At 34.0% G+C, this 15,404-nt stretch overlaps 2 protein-coding genes across 3 annotated transcripts; both read left to right on the top strand.

The window, feature by feature from the left end:
• On the top strand, nt 1,110–3,092 carry LOC104761683 (putative 4-hydroxy-4-methyl-2-oxoglutarate aldolase 3). The gene is made up of 2 exons (XM_010484797.1): nt 1,110–1,306; nt 2,358–3,092. The coding sequence occupies exon 2, from the start codon at nt 2,380–2,382 to the stop codon at nt 2,878–2,880; it is 501 nt and encodes a 166-aa protein (XP_010483099.1). The 5' UTR covers nt 1,110–1,306; nt 2,358–2,379; the 3' UTR covers nt 2,881–3,092.
• LOC104761682 lies at nt 5,601–10,115 on the top strand. 2 transcript variants are annotated; one of them, XM_010484795.2, is made up of 4 exons: nt 5,601–5,721; nt 6,609–6,843; nt 7,321–8,284; nt 8,402–10,115. In XM_010484795.2, the coding sequence occupies exons 2-4, from the start codon at nt 6,719–6,721 to the stop codon at nt 9,749–9,751; spliced, it is 2,439 nt and encodes an 812-aa protein (XP_010483097.1). In that variant the 5' UTR covers nt 5,601–5,721; nt 6,609–6,718; the 3' UTR covers nt 9,752–10,115. The 2 variants fall into 2 exon arrangements, with proteins under 2 accessions (XP_010483097.1, XP_010483098.1); XM_010484796.2 differs by having other exon boundaries at nt 6,574–6,843.

Here is a 15,404-nt window from a genome sequence, read left to right as displayed (position 1 = left end):
GAGCCGCAAATTATCTCGTTACGGAGCTGTGACCTCCTTACGAAAAAACACCCACTCATGTGACAGACAAAGCACGGTTGTGGCGTGGTGTACCTCTTTCCCTCTATTTTTTTTTCTCTTTTTCTTCTGTAAGATATTTTTGTATATTTTGACAATGTGGGACCCGCAAAACGAACTTTGAAAGGACAGTGGATCGACGGCTCTGATGTCTTGTCAGTTTTGTTTAGGTGTTCAAACTCAAACAGGTGCGGCAAACCAAACCGATTTTGAGATATTCAATTCAGAAACAAAACTATATACCTTAATAGTATGATTTAAATGGATTATTCTTGTTACAGTATTTAAAACATTGTACCTCTTAATATGATTTAAATGGATTATATCCGAAACATTGTATGATCTCCAAAACTGAACTACAACCTAATTATTTTCCTAAATTCATAATATATTGACTAAAATCCAAATTTGAATCCGAACTAAAGTAGAAATCGTACCAAATCATCATTTGTAAATTAAATGATAGAAAAAGAAAGATGTATGAGTTTGTTGTCCTTTAAAACATCAACTTACAGTATGTGGATTCTAGTTTATGTTAAGAGTTGTAATGAGAAAACTTTATTTTAGTTTTAAAATTTGTAAAGAATCTATTTAATCTGATTTTTTTTTAGGAGGAAAAATGGGGGTTTTTAGAAAACAAAATGCAAATACTATTTAGAATCTATCTACAAATAAGGGCTAATATAATTTTTTGAATATTCGTACTATTATTCATAAACCGGAAATTCTAAGAAACCGAAAAATCGAACCGAACCCAAACGCAAACCAAGATTGAACACAGTTATCACTTACCACCACTCTAACTCCTCTCCACTATGTAAACTTAGGTTTAAATTCTACATCACAAGGCCCGTTAGGCCCGTTATAGCTTAATAGAATGAAAAATATTTGGAATATTGATTGACCCAGCGGACTTGTTTTGACTATCCGATGAGCGAACCAAATTAGTCGCAAAAAGAAAAAAGAAAAAAAAAAAAGTCAATGACTGGATCCGAAAAAAGCGGGTCGGATTGAAAAAACCCGCACCGACGGGTTTAACGATAGAAGAGAACCAAGTGGTTCTAATGGCACAAGCTTCTATGAGAATTGTTTTCCCAGTAAATGGATAGGCTGACACGAAGAAGAAGCTGACCTCACCCGTTCACTTGGGTCGATTGTATATACATACATGTACTGTACATATCGTCGTTGAGAATTTGCAAAAAGCCGAAAGCTTTGGATCTCTAATCTTCTTTCTCCCTCTCCTTTGGTAAACCTTCTGCTTCCTCTTATGAAAAAGATTTGATTTTGTTGAAATCCATACCAATTCTGTTGATATCGATGTTTGAGAATTGAGATGGTTTAGTTGGTGTTTTGCTTCTTAGAAACGGTTATTTTCTTACAAATTACTGTATTAAAAACAGTTCTGTTTTTTTCTTTTCTAGGTTTTAAGTAAAATTTGAGTTTGCTTTTAAAGGTTAGTCTAAATTAGAAGGTTCTCCTCCTTTGGGTTTTGTTGTTTGTTTAGTGAAATTTGGTTACCGTATAAGTTATACTTGGAATTGTTGTGCTTTGGACAAAAATAGAAACAATTCAGTACTATTAAGTTCATGTAGCTTTGTTTTATTAGTAGACAAATGGGTTTGATTTTGGATGTTTCATTGTTTTCTTGGTTAAGTAAAAGGTATGTATGTGTGTACATATATACATACCTTTAGCATCAAGTCAGGGAAAGAAGTAATTTAAAGGTTGTTTATAGCATCTGGCTTAACCCTCGTAGATCAAAGCTTGTGTTCTTCTTACTTAATATCAGACTTAAGAGTCAAGCAAACAGTCATCATTTCAGTCAACTGTTAAAAAAATTTTAGGGCATTACATTCCACAAGTTGTTTATAATTTGAATGGCTCTGCTTTCTTGAGCCTGAGTGTTTGATCCAAATCTCGGCCTCTTCCAAGTCTGGCTTTAACAACACGGGTCTTATGCAAAGAGTTGCGCATGTTTTTATTGATAAATCATATGCTTGCCTAATTCTCGTTTTGTCTTAGAATGTTTTGGCTCATTATACACTTTTCTTGAACTTTATATTCTGAGTTTTGGTGTATTTCTTGGTTAAATCTTGCCATCAGCTTTCAAGTGCATTTGTTTAGAGTCAGTAACAAAAATGATACCTTTTTGGCATCTTGAATCACCTGAATTGCTCATGTTGATGGAGAACTTCCTAATGAGAATGAGAACTCTCGTCTAGGTTTAGTTTGTTTTGCTATTTTCATCATTTTCTCTCAGTTCCCTGCTCTAATTTGTCTAGTGACTCCAAATGCAGAACACACAAAACACATTCTCCCATGGCTGCATTTGCAACTGCGGAAGCGTGTGACAGCAACGCAGAACTAATATCAAACGGAGACCTACGCGCTCTCCACCCAATCTTCAAGATGTATGGCCAAAGAAGATGCTTCTCAGGACCAATCGTGACTCTCAAGGTCTTTGAAGACAATGTTCTCGTCAGAAACCAACTAGAAACAAAAGGAGAAGGCGGAGTCTTAGTTATAGACGGTGGTGGAAGCATGAGATGTGCGCTTGTTGGAGGAAACCTCGGACAGTTAGCTCAGAACAACGGGTGGGCGGGAATTGTAGTGAATGGATGCGTTAGAGATGTGGATGAGATCAATGATTGCGATGTTGGGGTTAGGGCCTTGGGATCTAACCCATTAAAGTCTACTAAGAAAGGTCATGGTGAGAAGAATGTGCCGGTTCATATTGGAGGAACTTTGATTAGAGGTGGAGAGTGGCTTTATGCTGATAGTGATGGTGTCTTGATCTCCAAGACCGAACTCTCCGTTTGAGTTAGACTGTTTCGATCCACGATATTGCTAAGATACTGCAGCTTCTCTTGGAGCAAGCTGGTTTATTCGAATTCTTAATCATCTTGCTTAATGTTCCGAATAATTTACTTCTTGCAATATTACTTATATTTTGTTACATATTATTATATCATACAAAATAAAATAAAAAAAGTAAGAGAGTGCAACGGTTAAAACCTTACTCTATTTTTTTAGTGAACTTTGAAAAGACGTGAATCATGTGATAAAATAGATATGGAATGGACCATATCCATATGGTAATGAAAAAGTTGGTTTAAATTATTGCACTTTTTTTTCGTCTTCATTGAATGAAAGAGATCAAATAAGTCAATACATGTGTTGTATACATACACAAGATAGATTTATTTTCATACAAGAAAGAGGATGTTAAATATTCGATCATCGATTATGATTTATACTGAAATTAAATCATTGTAAATATAGATTGTCAAGTATAAAAAATTCCAATTACTTGAATGTGAATATAACATTCTTCAAATATGATGTTAGAATGAAGAATACATACATATCGTGTTGGACCAGCTACTTTTTATGGAATTGAAACAATTGAATAAAAATTCTATAATCACATTCGTACCGACCCAAAATAAGATCAGATTTTATTTGTCACGTTAATTTCCGTTCACTCATTTTTTTTCGACCAACACACATCGAAGACGTACGGAACAATCGGTGCTCCCCGTTAATAATAGAAAAATGATATTATAAAGAATCGTAAATATCAAAAAAAAAAAAGAAGAATAGTAATAAATAAAGTATATTTCAAGGATAAGAAATAAATTATGAATTTATGTTCCGTCACAATAAATAAAAGCATCATAAAAAGTTAGACAGACCACACCATCATCATATGTCTATGCCATTTGATAATTTGACGTATGTGGACATTTCATAAAAAAAAATTCTTAACACTACAGTTTGTTTGTTTTCACTTTTCATTTACATGGTATCTAGGATAATAGTCTACCCTCAAATTAAAATAATATAACATTTTCTAGCATACTTTTGTATCTATCGAATCTTCTAAATCAAAAGTGAAAATAATGTTGAGATATGTTTTCTGTTTAATATAACACTGAAAACATATCTATACTACGACCACTTGTCGTTTCGCACTCGTGTCTATCTTTGAAGAATTTTGGAAGTGCTAATTGTGATAAAACTTATTAATCAAAAGCTATAAACGGATGTTTCTTGTGATTTATCATTGCGATTAAGAAGCTTTTTTACTTCTTTTTTTGGTGTCTTGCTTCAATCCATTACGTTTCAAAAATTTTCATTCATTATTACTACACAAAATATAAAATGTCGTGTAGCGAAGGAATGAATTATGGGACCTCCAATAAGTCCCATAGGGCATGGAATATGACTTAACGAGGAAAATGATGTTTGACTAAAAAATCATCATTTGTTTAGCCCTTACGTTTCCACAAAATGGCACTCTCTTCTTCTTTGTTTAGATTATTATATGATTTTTTTTTCTTCTTCTTAATTTCTCTAATAATGTTGATGATTTGCGATAATTCTGGCTGTTTATACTAAAAATATCAATATATAAGATACTATCTCATAAGTTTACATACTCTATATGGATCATATATGTAAGAACTTCTATTTGCTTTCAAACTAAGAATAGCTTGTAAATTTTAGGAATGCACAAACATATGGCCAGCCAGCTTTTCAAACACTTGGATCCCTTTTTCTTACACTCTTGGACATCATGTTTTCGTAAGCATGCATTTGAATAACATATTGAGTCTAAAAATTAAAAGTCTTTCTTCATTTGTATGTCTTTTCTACGATTCCAAATTCTTCGATCACTTACACAGTCTTTATAACTTAAAACGTTGGAGAATCTTTTGAACGATATACCCCCATATCATCCCAAGATATCATCATAGCCATTCGTTTATTTTATATGCTCCACTTTAAATATCTTTCAAAGATCTTCTATTACCTATGATTCTAGATTCATATATTCCTAGATAGCGATATCACATAAGAAACCATCTTAATGCTTGTTACCAAAACAGATAGTTATTGTTTACAACCCCTCCGTCTCGTTCGAAAGACTTTGTCCCGAAACTAAAGTTAGTCAACTTAAACATGTATGTAAATTGCTATTTGATGGTCTCAAATTTTCATTCCTATATATCCCTCTACGACTCATATGTTTAGAAGTTTAGAGCATATAGAAATGTATAACATCTACGCAAAGGGGAAAATTTATACCCAAACCAAAAATATTTCTTCATTACTTGTAATATATATATATAGATAAAGTTTCTTAATTTATTACGCATTAAAATTTTGGAAAAGTATTGCATTTTTGTATAAAAGAAACATATGATAGAAACCATTTCCTAAACACACAAAAAATAGTAAATAAGCACTCTACTGTCTCGTTCAGTTCAGGCCTAGAAGTGGAAAATAAAATAATAGTTATGACGAACAAATGCATTAAAAAAAAAAAGTTTTCAAAACTCTGAATAAAAAAGAAGAAAAAAGCTATTTAGGAATTCACACAGCTCACTTACAGACAGACGAAAGGAACAGCGACGAGGAAAAATGAAAATAATAAAATCATTTAAACATTTTTTCTCTTTTAAAACTTTAGTCTATTTTTAATAAACATTTAAACAGTATGGTTTATTAAATATACTTAGGGAACCTGATACCACTTTGATGTGTTAGTGCGTGGTTCTTGTTCATCTCTCTCTTTCTCTCTCTCTCCAAGAAAATCTTTCTTCTGCCAAGAAAAAAAAATTACCATTTTTGAAATAATCAAATCCTCTCTAAAAGGTTTGTGTGTAATATTTATAGTGATTCAATTTCTGTGTTTATTTTTATTTTTCTGTCTCTGAAAAGTTAATTGAACAAACTCTCTACTTCTTCTTCTAGTTCTAGTTTTTTTCTTGTATTGTATCAGCGACTTACAGTTTCTAGTTTGTTAAATTCCAAAGATCCAAACTTTGTATCCTTCAAAATATTGCTATGCATATTATCTTTACTCCTCTGAAAGTTTTTAGTATTTTATGATCCATTTTTCTTTCTTCTTCTGTTCATAGCATTATTAAAAAAAGGGTTTGGTTTTGTTATATTTCTTGGATTCTTAATTTTTTCTCTCCAGATTTGTTGTTATAATCTCATGTTTCAATTAATTTTTCTTCTTTCATTATTGTACACACATAGCTTGTAAGGGGTTTGTGTTATGAATTTTTTTTTTTTCATTAATCTCAAATAGTTTCTGGGGGGAACAATCTCAAGGATCTTTGGTTTTTATAATCCACCAGATGGTTTGTTTTAGTTAGTACTGTCAGTTTCCTACACTCTTGAGATCTATATTGGTCTCTTATTGTGTGTGATGTCTTTTTGAGTTTTATGTGCATAAAATAACACTCCAATCAGATTGGAAACTGATGGCTTCTTAGAAGGGGAATTTTTTTTAACAGAAATTAAAAATCCAATCTTTTGATTGTTCTTTGTTAGTGATCTCCTTCACCAATCCGACCCAGATACTTGAAAATTTCACCTACTAATCCTAATTTTATTCTCTGTTTTCTCTCCATTCACATGAAATAATATTTTTCTTTTTCAAGCAAGATCTTTATAATCATGTGTCTTCAGACCAAAGAGTACTTAAAAAATCAACAGTTGTTGTTGTTGTTGTTGTTGTAACTCTATTTCAGGTATCATAGGCTCACAAAAATTTTGGTATTATAAGAAGATCTGGTGTTATGCAGAAGAGCAGGGACAAGGTTAAAAGTGAAGTGAATAGTAGTAACAGTGGAAGAAACAAATGTTCTTATCATCCACTGATCAACAAAACCCTTCAAACAATCCATCTTCTTCTTCTGATTTCTTACATCTGACCAACTCTAGTGATGAGTTAGGTCAATCACATCTTTCAAGTTTCTGCATCAGGTAAAGTTTCTTTTTTTTTTCTCCGATTTTGTTGGGGTTTTGTGGAAGAAGAAGTCAACAGTTTCTTCTTTCACCATTGTTTTAGGCTAAAGTCTTTAGCTTTCTTGTTAGGTCTGATCTTTTGATAATACATATCTTTTCTTCTCATCCATTCAATTTTGCTTAATGGGTCAGATTCAAAGCAATAAGCTTTTTTTTTTATGTATTTTTATTTTTCTCTTTCACCTTCTGTGATTATGTGACTGGTATTAAGTTTTGTTTGACTATTCTTCATATATCTTTTCTTTGATCCGTTGGTCCATACCGTGTGCGTTGATCTGAACGAGGCTCAGTATTATATCATCAAAGGAACAAACTTTTCTTTGTTATGTCATGTCTCTCAGAAGTTTTTTTTTTTTAAAAAGCCTGTACCCTTGTTTTGTCTGGTTGTTTGTTGTACTAATGGTTTATAATTTGGTTTTTGTGATGTTTTTACAGAGATTATGCATTTAGTAACCGAACCAAGAACATCAAGAAAAATTGGCCTTTCTCCTCAACAAGTTTGCAACTTTGTTTGAAACATGGCTTAAGTGATCCGTTGCCACCGATTCAGCCTCTTGGCCATCCTCTTCAAGTGAAGATAACTCATGTCGAAACGGTAAGTAGCAAGAGAAAGTTGGAGAATCTTTGCTCTAGTCAGACATTAGTGGAGACTAAACAAGGCTTTGAGAATGGTTTGTTGGCTAGTGGTTCGAAATCCAAAATACAAGTAGCTATGGCTAACAAGAATCCTAGAAAAAAGTGTGGGTTGGTAGTGAAACCTGGAGCATGTGTGGATAGTGGATCAAAAGAAGATCATAGTTGCCTCTTTTCACCTTCTGAATCTATGGCTTTGAGAACTTGTCCCATCTGCAAAACCTTCTCGTCTGCTTCTAACACCACTTTAAATGCGCACATCGATCAGTGTCTGTCAGTTGACTCGGAACAGCAGCAGCCAATTAGTAAGCCAAACAGGCCTAAGACTAAGCCACGGTTGAAAGTTAAATCGATGGTTGATATCTATGCTTCTGCCAAAGCTGGCACATTAGAAGATCTTGATAAAAGGAATGGAACAAACTGGGTTATGATTTCGAGCTGCTCCAACCGGGTTGTCTCTGATAATAAGCCTGACGTGTTCAGCAAAGGAAAGAAGCGTAGTGTGGTGCGTGTTCGCATTGACGAAGAAGCTGCTGGCATTGGACCTGTTTACATTGATGCTAAAGGCCAAAAACTACGGATTTTATCTGAGTTTAGAGAGAAAACTTCTGATCCATCAAGTAAGCATGAAGATGGTAGTGATAAGAAATCTTGTAGCGACAGTAAAGGGAGCAAAAGCTTAAGGAAAAAACTCCCGGGAAAGAAATATCACAAGTATCCTAAACTAGTTCGTCAAAGCAGAAAAGGCAAAGGCAATGCTTTAGAGGTATGCTCTCATTTGACCTCTCATAGTTTTTTCCGGTAGTCTATGCATTTGTAGGATCCGTTCTTGATTTGTTGCTATACTCTTAATGTTTGTTTAACAAAATCACTTGTGTAACAGATACCGGATTATCAAAGAGGATATTTTGAAGAAGGTAAAGACTTTGAGAGGTCAGAAACTTCAGGTCTTGGTCACCGTAGAAGGATGATACCAAAACGTCGTCTTTCAAGACATGGTAATAAGAATGGGACAAAAACTTGTGATCAGCCATATGAGAATGAGCATTCATTGTCAGAAGATCATCTTGTGCTGAGAGGTCCAAGTAATGTGAATACTGATTTGTCCGAGACAGCTTCTTCCCCTTCAAACAGTCAAGGCTCATGGAGAATTTGTGGGGAGAGACAAGTCTCTGGAAAGAGTTTGGCTTTGTCTAGGAACAAAAGCATTGAAAGCGATTCATTTGTAGCAAATCCCTTGAGATGTTCAATACCTGTGGATAAGGAGTTTTCATCCAAGGCAAAAGGTATCATGAAGTTCAAGAAAGCTCGATTGGGTTTCTCAGAGAATGAAGATGAAGAAGATGCAGGGAAATGGGAGTCTGAAATGACTCAAGAATGTGATCTGACAGATTATGATGATTGGGATGATGATGAAGGAGAAGCTGATAAGTTTGTACTAAGCTCAAATCCTTCATTTAGTGGGGAAAAAAATGATCATGAAAGCTATGAAGATAGTGGTGATAACAAAGAAGAAGATGATGATATGTTGCACAATTCTAATGATGCAGATGTTGAGTTTGAAAGCATGATTTATGAGAAACCGGGTTGTGAAACTGCGGAACAAGAAAGCTCGTTTATGGAGGTTGATCCCATTCCTATTCCAGGACCTCCAGGCTCATTTTTACCAAGTCCTTGGGATATGGCAACTGATGCAGTTGAACATCATGGAAACTCTTCAGTTATCACAAGCCAAGTCCAATCTTCACAAGATCAGCTTGATCTCACTGACAGAAACTCATCAGAATCACCTGTTTCAGCAATTTCAAACTTTGCAGCTCCTGAAACACAGATTCTTCATAACATCGTTACCATTGACAAGAGACCTTCCAGATTCAGAGACGATGATAAATCATGTTGTTGCCAAAGAAAGGAGAAAGCTTTTGAAGAGACACTATATGGCCAACCACCACCACCACCACACATGATCCAACAAGATTTGGATCTCCTGAGTAAGCCTGTGCCGGTGATTCCTCCAAATCCCAATCCGGTGTTGCGGCTAATGGGAAAGGATTTGATGGTTATGAACCAAAGAGAAGAAGAGCCGTCACACAAAGAATCAAGTCCAAAACCAACCTCTCAGTTTCTAGATCTCTCTAAGACACAACAAGTGTCTCCTTCTGTCCTTCATCGTTCTTATGGTGGAAACGGATTATATTTCGACCCCAGCACAAGCTTCTACAACATTCCATGAAAAAATCTCTGATCAAGAACTCTACTTTTCTCCAAGATACCATTATTCCACGGCATTTCAGATCAAAGTCCAGGCAATTTCCTTAAAGCTTGAGATATAGAGAAGCTAGTCTCCTCCTCATCATTCAACTTCAAGATCTCATGTATCTCTCTGTTATATAAAGAGGTTGAGAATCTCAAAGAGGCTGCTTTAGAAGAAATGGTGAGATATAGATTCTCATTCTCATTAGGATATGAGAACTCCACCAAGGTAATGGACCCTGCTTTTGTAATGGTTTCAAAGGGGTTTAAAGATTTAAAAATATGAAAGTTATTATAATGTTATGAAAACGAATTTTAAATAATTTTGATATGAGTTAACATCATTGGTGCTTCTCTTTATATAGATATATAATTTATATGGTTGAAATCATATGAGGTAGTCAAGATCATAGTCACCGTCATACATTATGTATACGCAATAACGCAATTCTTTTTCTTTTTTCCTAACTCATTCCTTGTTTTAGACTGCAAACATATAAACTTTATTACAAAACATATATATTTAGATGGACAAGTTTTTTTATATATAAAACAACAAACGAAAATAGTTGCATTTTGGCGTAGATGAGCTGTTTTTTTGTTACAAGAGAATTTTAATAAAATTGGGAAATATTTGTAGTGAAAAATATGAATATATATTTGCGTAGAGATGAGTACAACCACAACGGCTATATTGCATGCGCATTTTCAAAATTATTTGCGTATTATCATATGTTTCTCACTCCATCATCCATGTGTATATTGTCTTCTTTTGTTTTACATCATGAATGTATAGTGAATGCACATATATACATATATTGGTATAATAGTGGTCGACCTTTCAAGTTATTTTTCTCCGGTACATAAAATGGAATTTTAAGCAACTAATTTGTCAACTATACTATTAAATGATCCATGCATGCATCGATAATTCAATTACTCGAATATGTTAGATCCAAATTCATATGCTGCTGTTTATAAAGAGGTTATTAATTAAAAATCTCTATGTATAATACATATAGCTTAATTCGTAACTTATTATTGTATGATTGCAAGGTTTGAAACAAAACAAACTGAAAATTTCAGTTTATATTAGTTTTTGAGAGAGATACTCTTGCATCAAATTAGAAGAGGTATATATATGTCCACTATACTCAAAGGAAACATTGGTCCTAAAATTCAACTATGTTGTTTTTGAAATTCCCACTAACTCTTATATAATTAAAACTTGTGGCAACATTTGACCGTTTGGAAAAAGTTATTATCATGAAAGATTTATTATATATAGAAGATAAAACGATTAGTTGAAAGTTGACACACACTATTGAATACTTAAAAGTTTTTTTTTCTTTGGTCAACATATAAAAAGTATTCATATTGACGAAAAAAGCATTTTATATAATTATATTTAGTTTGATGGCCAACTTTGTTCCTAAATTTAAGGTTTTGTAATACTTAATTACGACATTATAAAAGTCATATAACAACAACATTACATAACAGCACATCTAAACTTGAAAGTTCTCTTTTAGTCTTGTAACAAAATTATATCAGACTTTGTATGTATAATAACTAAATTAGGCGCCGACAAAATAATAATGAAGATTCAGGTTGGCAGCTAGCTAACTTCCATGGAGAGAAATTTTTAGTCGACATATATAAGCAATAAATTTAATTAGTATGAAAAAATAAACATTAATTTAAACGATATGCAGTAACAAGAAATTCCGAGGATATGGTCTTTTAACAATAGTTTAGAAGAACCAACAAGTACCTACCTCATCCAACTGTGTCTAAGGGCCGACTCTGATAATACCTGATCTATTAGTATATATAATTATATATCATTAGGTTCACCCAAAAAGACTTAGTTTGAAATTTAAAACCAATTTTTGTTTGTATGGATTGATTTTACAATATCATCATATTCGTAATAATGTAGGAGTTTAACTACATATAGTAGAAAACATTCATTAGTGATACCAAACCACAATAGTATATACAACACAAATCCATAATATGCAAGATTTTTGATGGACCTTTTTTGTCACAAAATAAACCTCAAAAACATTAAATTAATACTTATATATAGTATGGCCTCTCAGAATAGATATAGAAAGAAACCAAAAATTTTGACAATAGAAAAAGTTTTCCATTATTTTTGATAAAGAATAATATTTCAGATTTTTCTTTTGACATCTAATTAACGTTTCTGAAATAGATATTATATATATATAAGTATATAAAATAATTTTAAAACAAAAACTAATTGTACCAATGTTGTACCAATGCAACAATCTATAAGACTTATATGTGGCTAGATGTATATGTTAAAGTATGAAAATATACAAACTTTGTTAACGGAGTTTGGATAACCTACATCTCCGGGACCAAGTCCAGAATTCATTAAGTAGAAAAAGTTGCATCATACAATTGTATATGATGGGGTAATGCCACACACCATGTGTGAACCTTAAGACGCGCACCTCTTTATGAAACACTCTCTTGAGATTTATAAAAATTGTTCAACCCTAGAATTAACAACTTTCATATTCTAAACCGGTAAACTAACATATTTAGATAACTCCTAAATAGAACTAATCCTAATTTCATAACTCGGTAGGTTAAGTATAGCTTGCACCTCAAGCTATCTTCAAGCTTATGTCAACATTCTCCCTCTTACGCTTGAACTCTTTTTTTTCAAAAACTCTCCTGCCAATGAAATCCCTCATTTCTTTAAACTTGTTTCTTGCTTTAGTCAAAATATCCACATTTTGCTCACTCCTAGGAGCATGCTCGACTTCCACTTGCCCATTCTCCACATATTCTCTTATATCTTATTTTATTTCACGATTGATCCCCTTTTGATGTCGTCGAACACTATCTTCATCGCCTCCATTCTTTGATGCTTATCTTAAACAAGATTCAACTTATGAAAAATCTTTAATACCCACAATCTCCACGGAGACTTAATCGATAAAGACTTCAACTTAGTCTTTCTAGTCTTTGTGACTGCAGCGGACACATCTTAGATTGATCCCTATCAGCTTCCCATAGCTCTATATCTCCTTGCAAATTTCCTTTGAAAACTTATGACTGAACTTATGATAATCAATGAGTAGAACCTCTTCTCCTTTTTCATCAAAAGAAATCTTCAAATACTTCAACCTTGATGATGAAGATCATATCTCCTTGTCTCTTCCTTTTTTCCACAAACAACTCAACTTTTCCTTTGTGATCTCTTTTAATCTCTTCAACCACACGATCTTCTTTATGAACTTTGTTAATCACACATACCTTTTTACAAGCTGACAAGATGTTCGTCTCTTCTGAAATTATGCTCTCCAATCTAACCTTCAATATATTTCTTCACAACTTCTTGTTTTAAGATAACTAAAATTCTGCATTTTTCATCAGTTCTGATGCAGAGCACAATAGAGTAGCAAACAAACCCAGAAAATTATGAAATTTTGTGGGAATATCAATAACAGTCATATGAAAACACAGGAAAAAACAGATCACGATTTCCATCTACGGTTTGAAAGTTACGGCTATTTTCCCAGAACAGATCCAGAATGATGCAACCTGCAAGCAGTCCAACTTTGAAAGCAACTTCCCAATAAACCACAAGGAATCAGATGACAAGCTTTATATCATTGGAAATATCTCGCTCTCAAGTTTTCAGAACACCTTTCGAAGCTTCAATCAGAGGTCTGTATCAATAGTAATCGAAGAAGAAAGTACGGACCCTAAAAAGAAAACTGTTCTTGAATCCCGGAAACTTCTTCCTTTCATCATTCTTACGATTCCTCTTCTTCTTCTTGCAGCTATTCACTCTTCTTTTTGTTTCTCTTTTGTAGGATTAAGCAATGAATCAAATTCCAACACTTCCTCTTGATTCATTAGCTGAATTCCCAAAGGCCAAACTAGGAAATTTGATCCCACGCACACGCTACTTCTTCTCGATCGGTTCGTGAATCTCTTTCACGTCATTGGCAGAACTCATTGGTGAGTTCCCTTGCTCTCTCATTGCTTCAATCTTCACAAGCTTTCAGTTTGCTTTGTCACTCTCTCTCTCTGTCTCAGATCTCCCTCTTGCTCTCATTCTTCATGAATTTTTTTATTTCCTTCTTTCTTCTTCTGCAGGTGTTTAGAGTGGAATAACTCTTGTTTCCCTCTTCAATAGAGCTGATGCTTCACGTCCATTTCTTCCGGTTAGTCAAACCCTCACCATCTCGATTGTTCTTCATGGAGATTCTATGCTCTCCACAGTCCACACATAGGTAATTCACTTCTCCCTCTTATTGATTGTGTGTCTCAATAAGGCAAACATCCGAGCCACGACACACATATAACAAATCAAACAATACGTCAGCTGACTTCACCTGAGGAAACGAACAATCAACAACAATCCCAAAAGTCACATACGAAACCTCTAAACCTCCAAATCATACACCACACAAGCTTGTAACACATTGACCGGCTTCTTCTTTTAGAATTCACAAAAACTGATCAACCACCAATTCACAAAACTGGTCAACCACCAATTCACAAAAACACTTCTTTGCGATGCGATTTCGATTGACACCACTGCATTGTCCAGTGAATCTTTCGACACCGTTGAACCATCCACTTCATCTTCTTCTTTGAACTCTCTGATGCCTTTCATCCTTACTACTGAATATCTTACTCCCAAACCTTCTCAACCACAATTGTAAGATTTTCAGCTAAAGATCCAATGAACACTATCGGTTATGCAACTTAGCTGCTACCGCAAATCTCCGGTCACCTCGTTTCACTCCATAAAAAATTTAGTCGAATTCCAGAACAAAGCTTCTTTCCTGATTTCAAATTTAATTAACAATTCCAGAGAGATATTTTGCTAGCAATATCTTACTCTTCGTCTCTCTCTAATGGTTTCATGAACTTGTGCCAATCTTATTATAAACCTTAATTCCTCTTTTCTTAGCCAAAGACAACTATATCCTTACCTTTCAACCCTTTAAACTACCGATGTTTTCTCACGTCGCCACAAGACCTTTCGTCGAGCCAATCATGAACTCTAAATCCTGACAAGTTTAAGAAATCCAGGATTTAAAATTGCCTTTATCGGTTGACTAAACGAAGAGAAGAAGACTCTCTATGTTCTCAAGCAAATCCACAACGTATTCACACGTATCCATCATCTCCAAAAAAAAACTTTGAAACCCTCTATGTCTCTTAGAAGCTGCAATACACTTTTCAATCACCTTCTCACAATAGAGTTTTCGATCGTGGGCTAATTAAATCAAACATTGGCTCAATAAAATATTTTTCTGACCAAACCTAAGTCGATAATATAACACGATCCTCCTATTTTCGGTCCGACGATGACTCTATAAACTCCTGACAAGTTCAACACAATTTCATCTTTCTTCTCCATCTTCTGAAACTTTTATGCCCACCGTTGCACCCTTTTGGCATGTATCCATAATTTGAGTGTCTCCACTTGATCTTCACAACCCCACGAAGTCAAGCCTTCAATTCCCATCCTCAATCAGCCACAGTAAACCAAATCTTTCCTCCAAGTCTTCTACTCATAATCCCACATGAAGCCTTTAAACCTTCAAACCAAATATATCTCCAAAAAAAAA

This window comes from Camelina sativa, chromosome 18 (assembly GCF_000633955.1).
Source record: "Camelina sativa cultivar DH55 chromosome 18, Cs, whole genome shotgun sequence".
Classification (NCBI taxonomy): Eukaryota; Viridiplantae; Streptophyta; class Magnoliopsida; order Brassicales; family Brassicaceae; genus Camelina; species Camelina sativa.
This window is presented reverse-complemented; position numbering and strand designations above follow the sequence as displayed.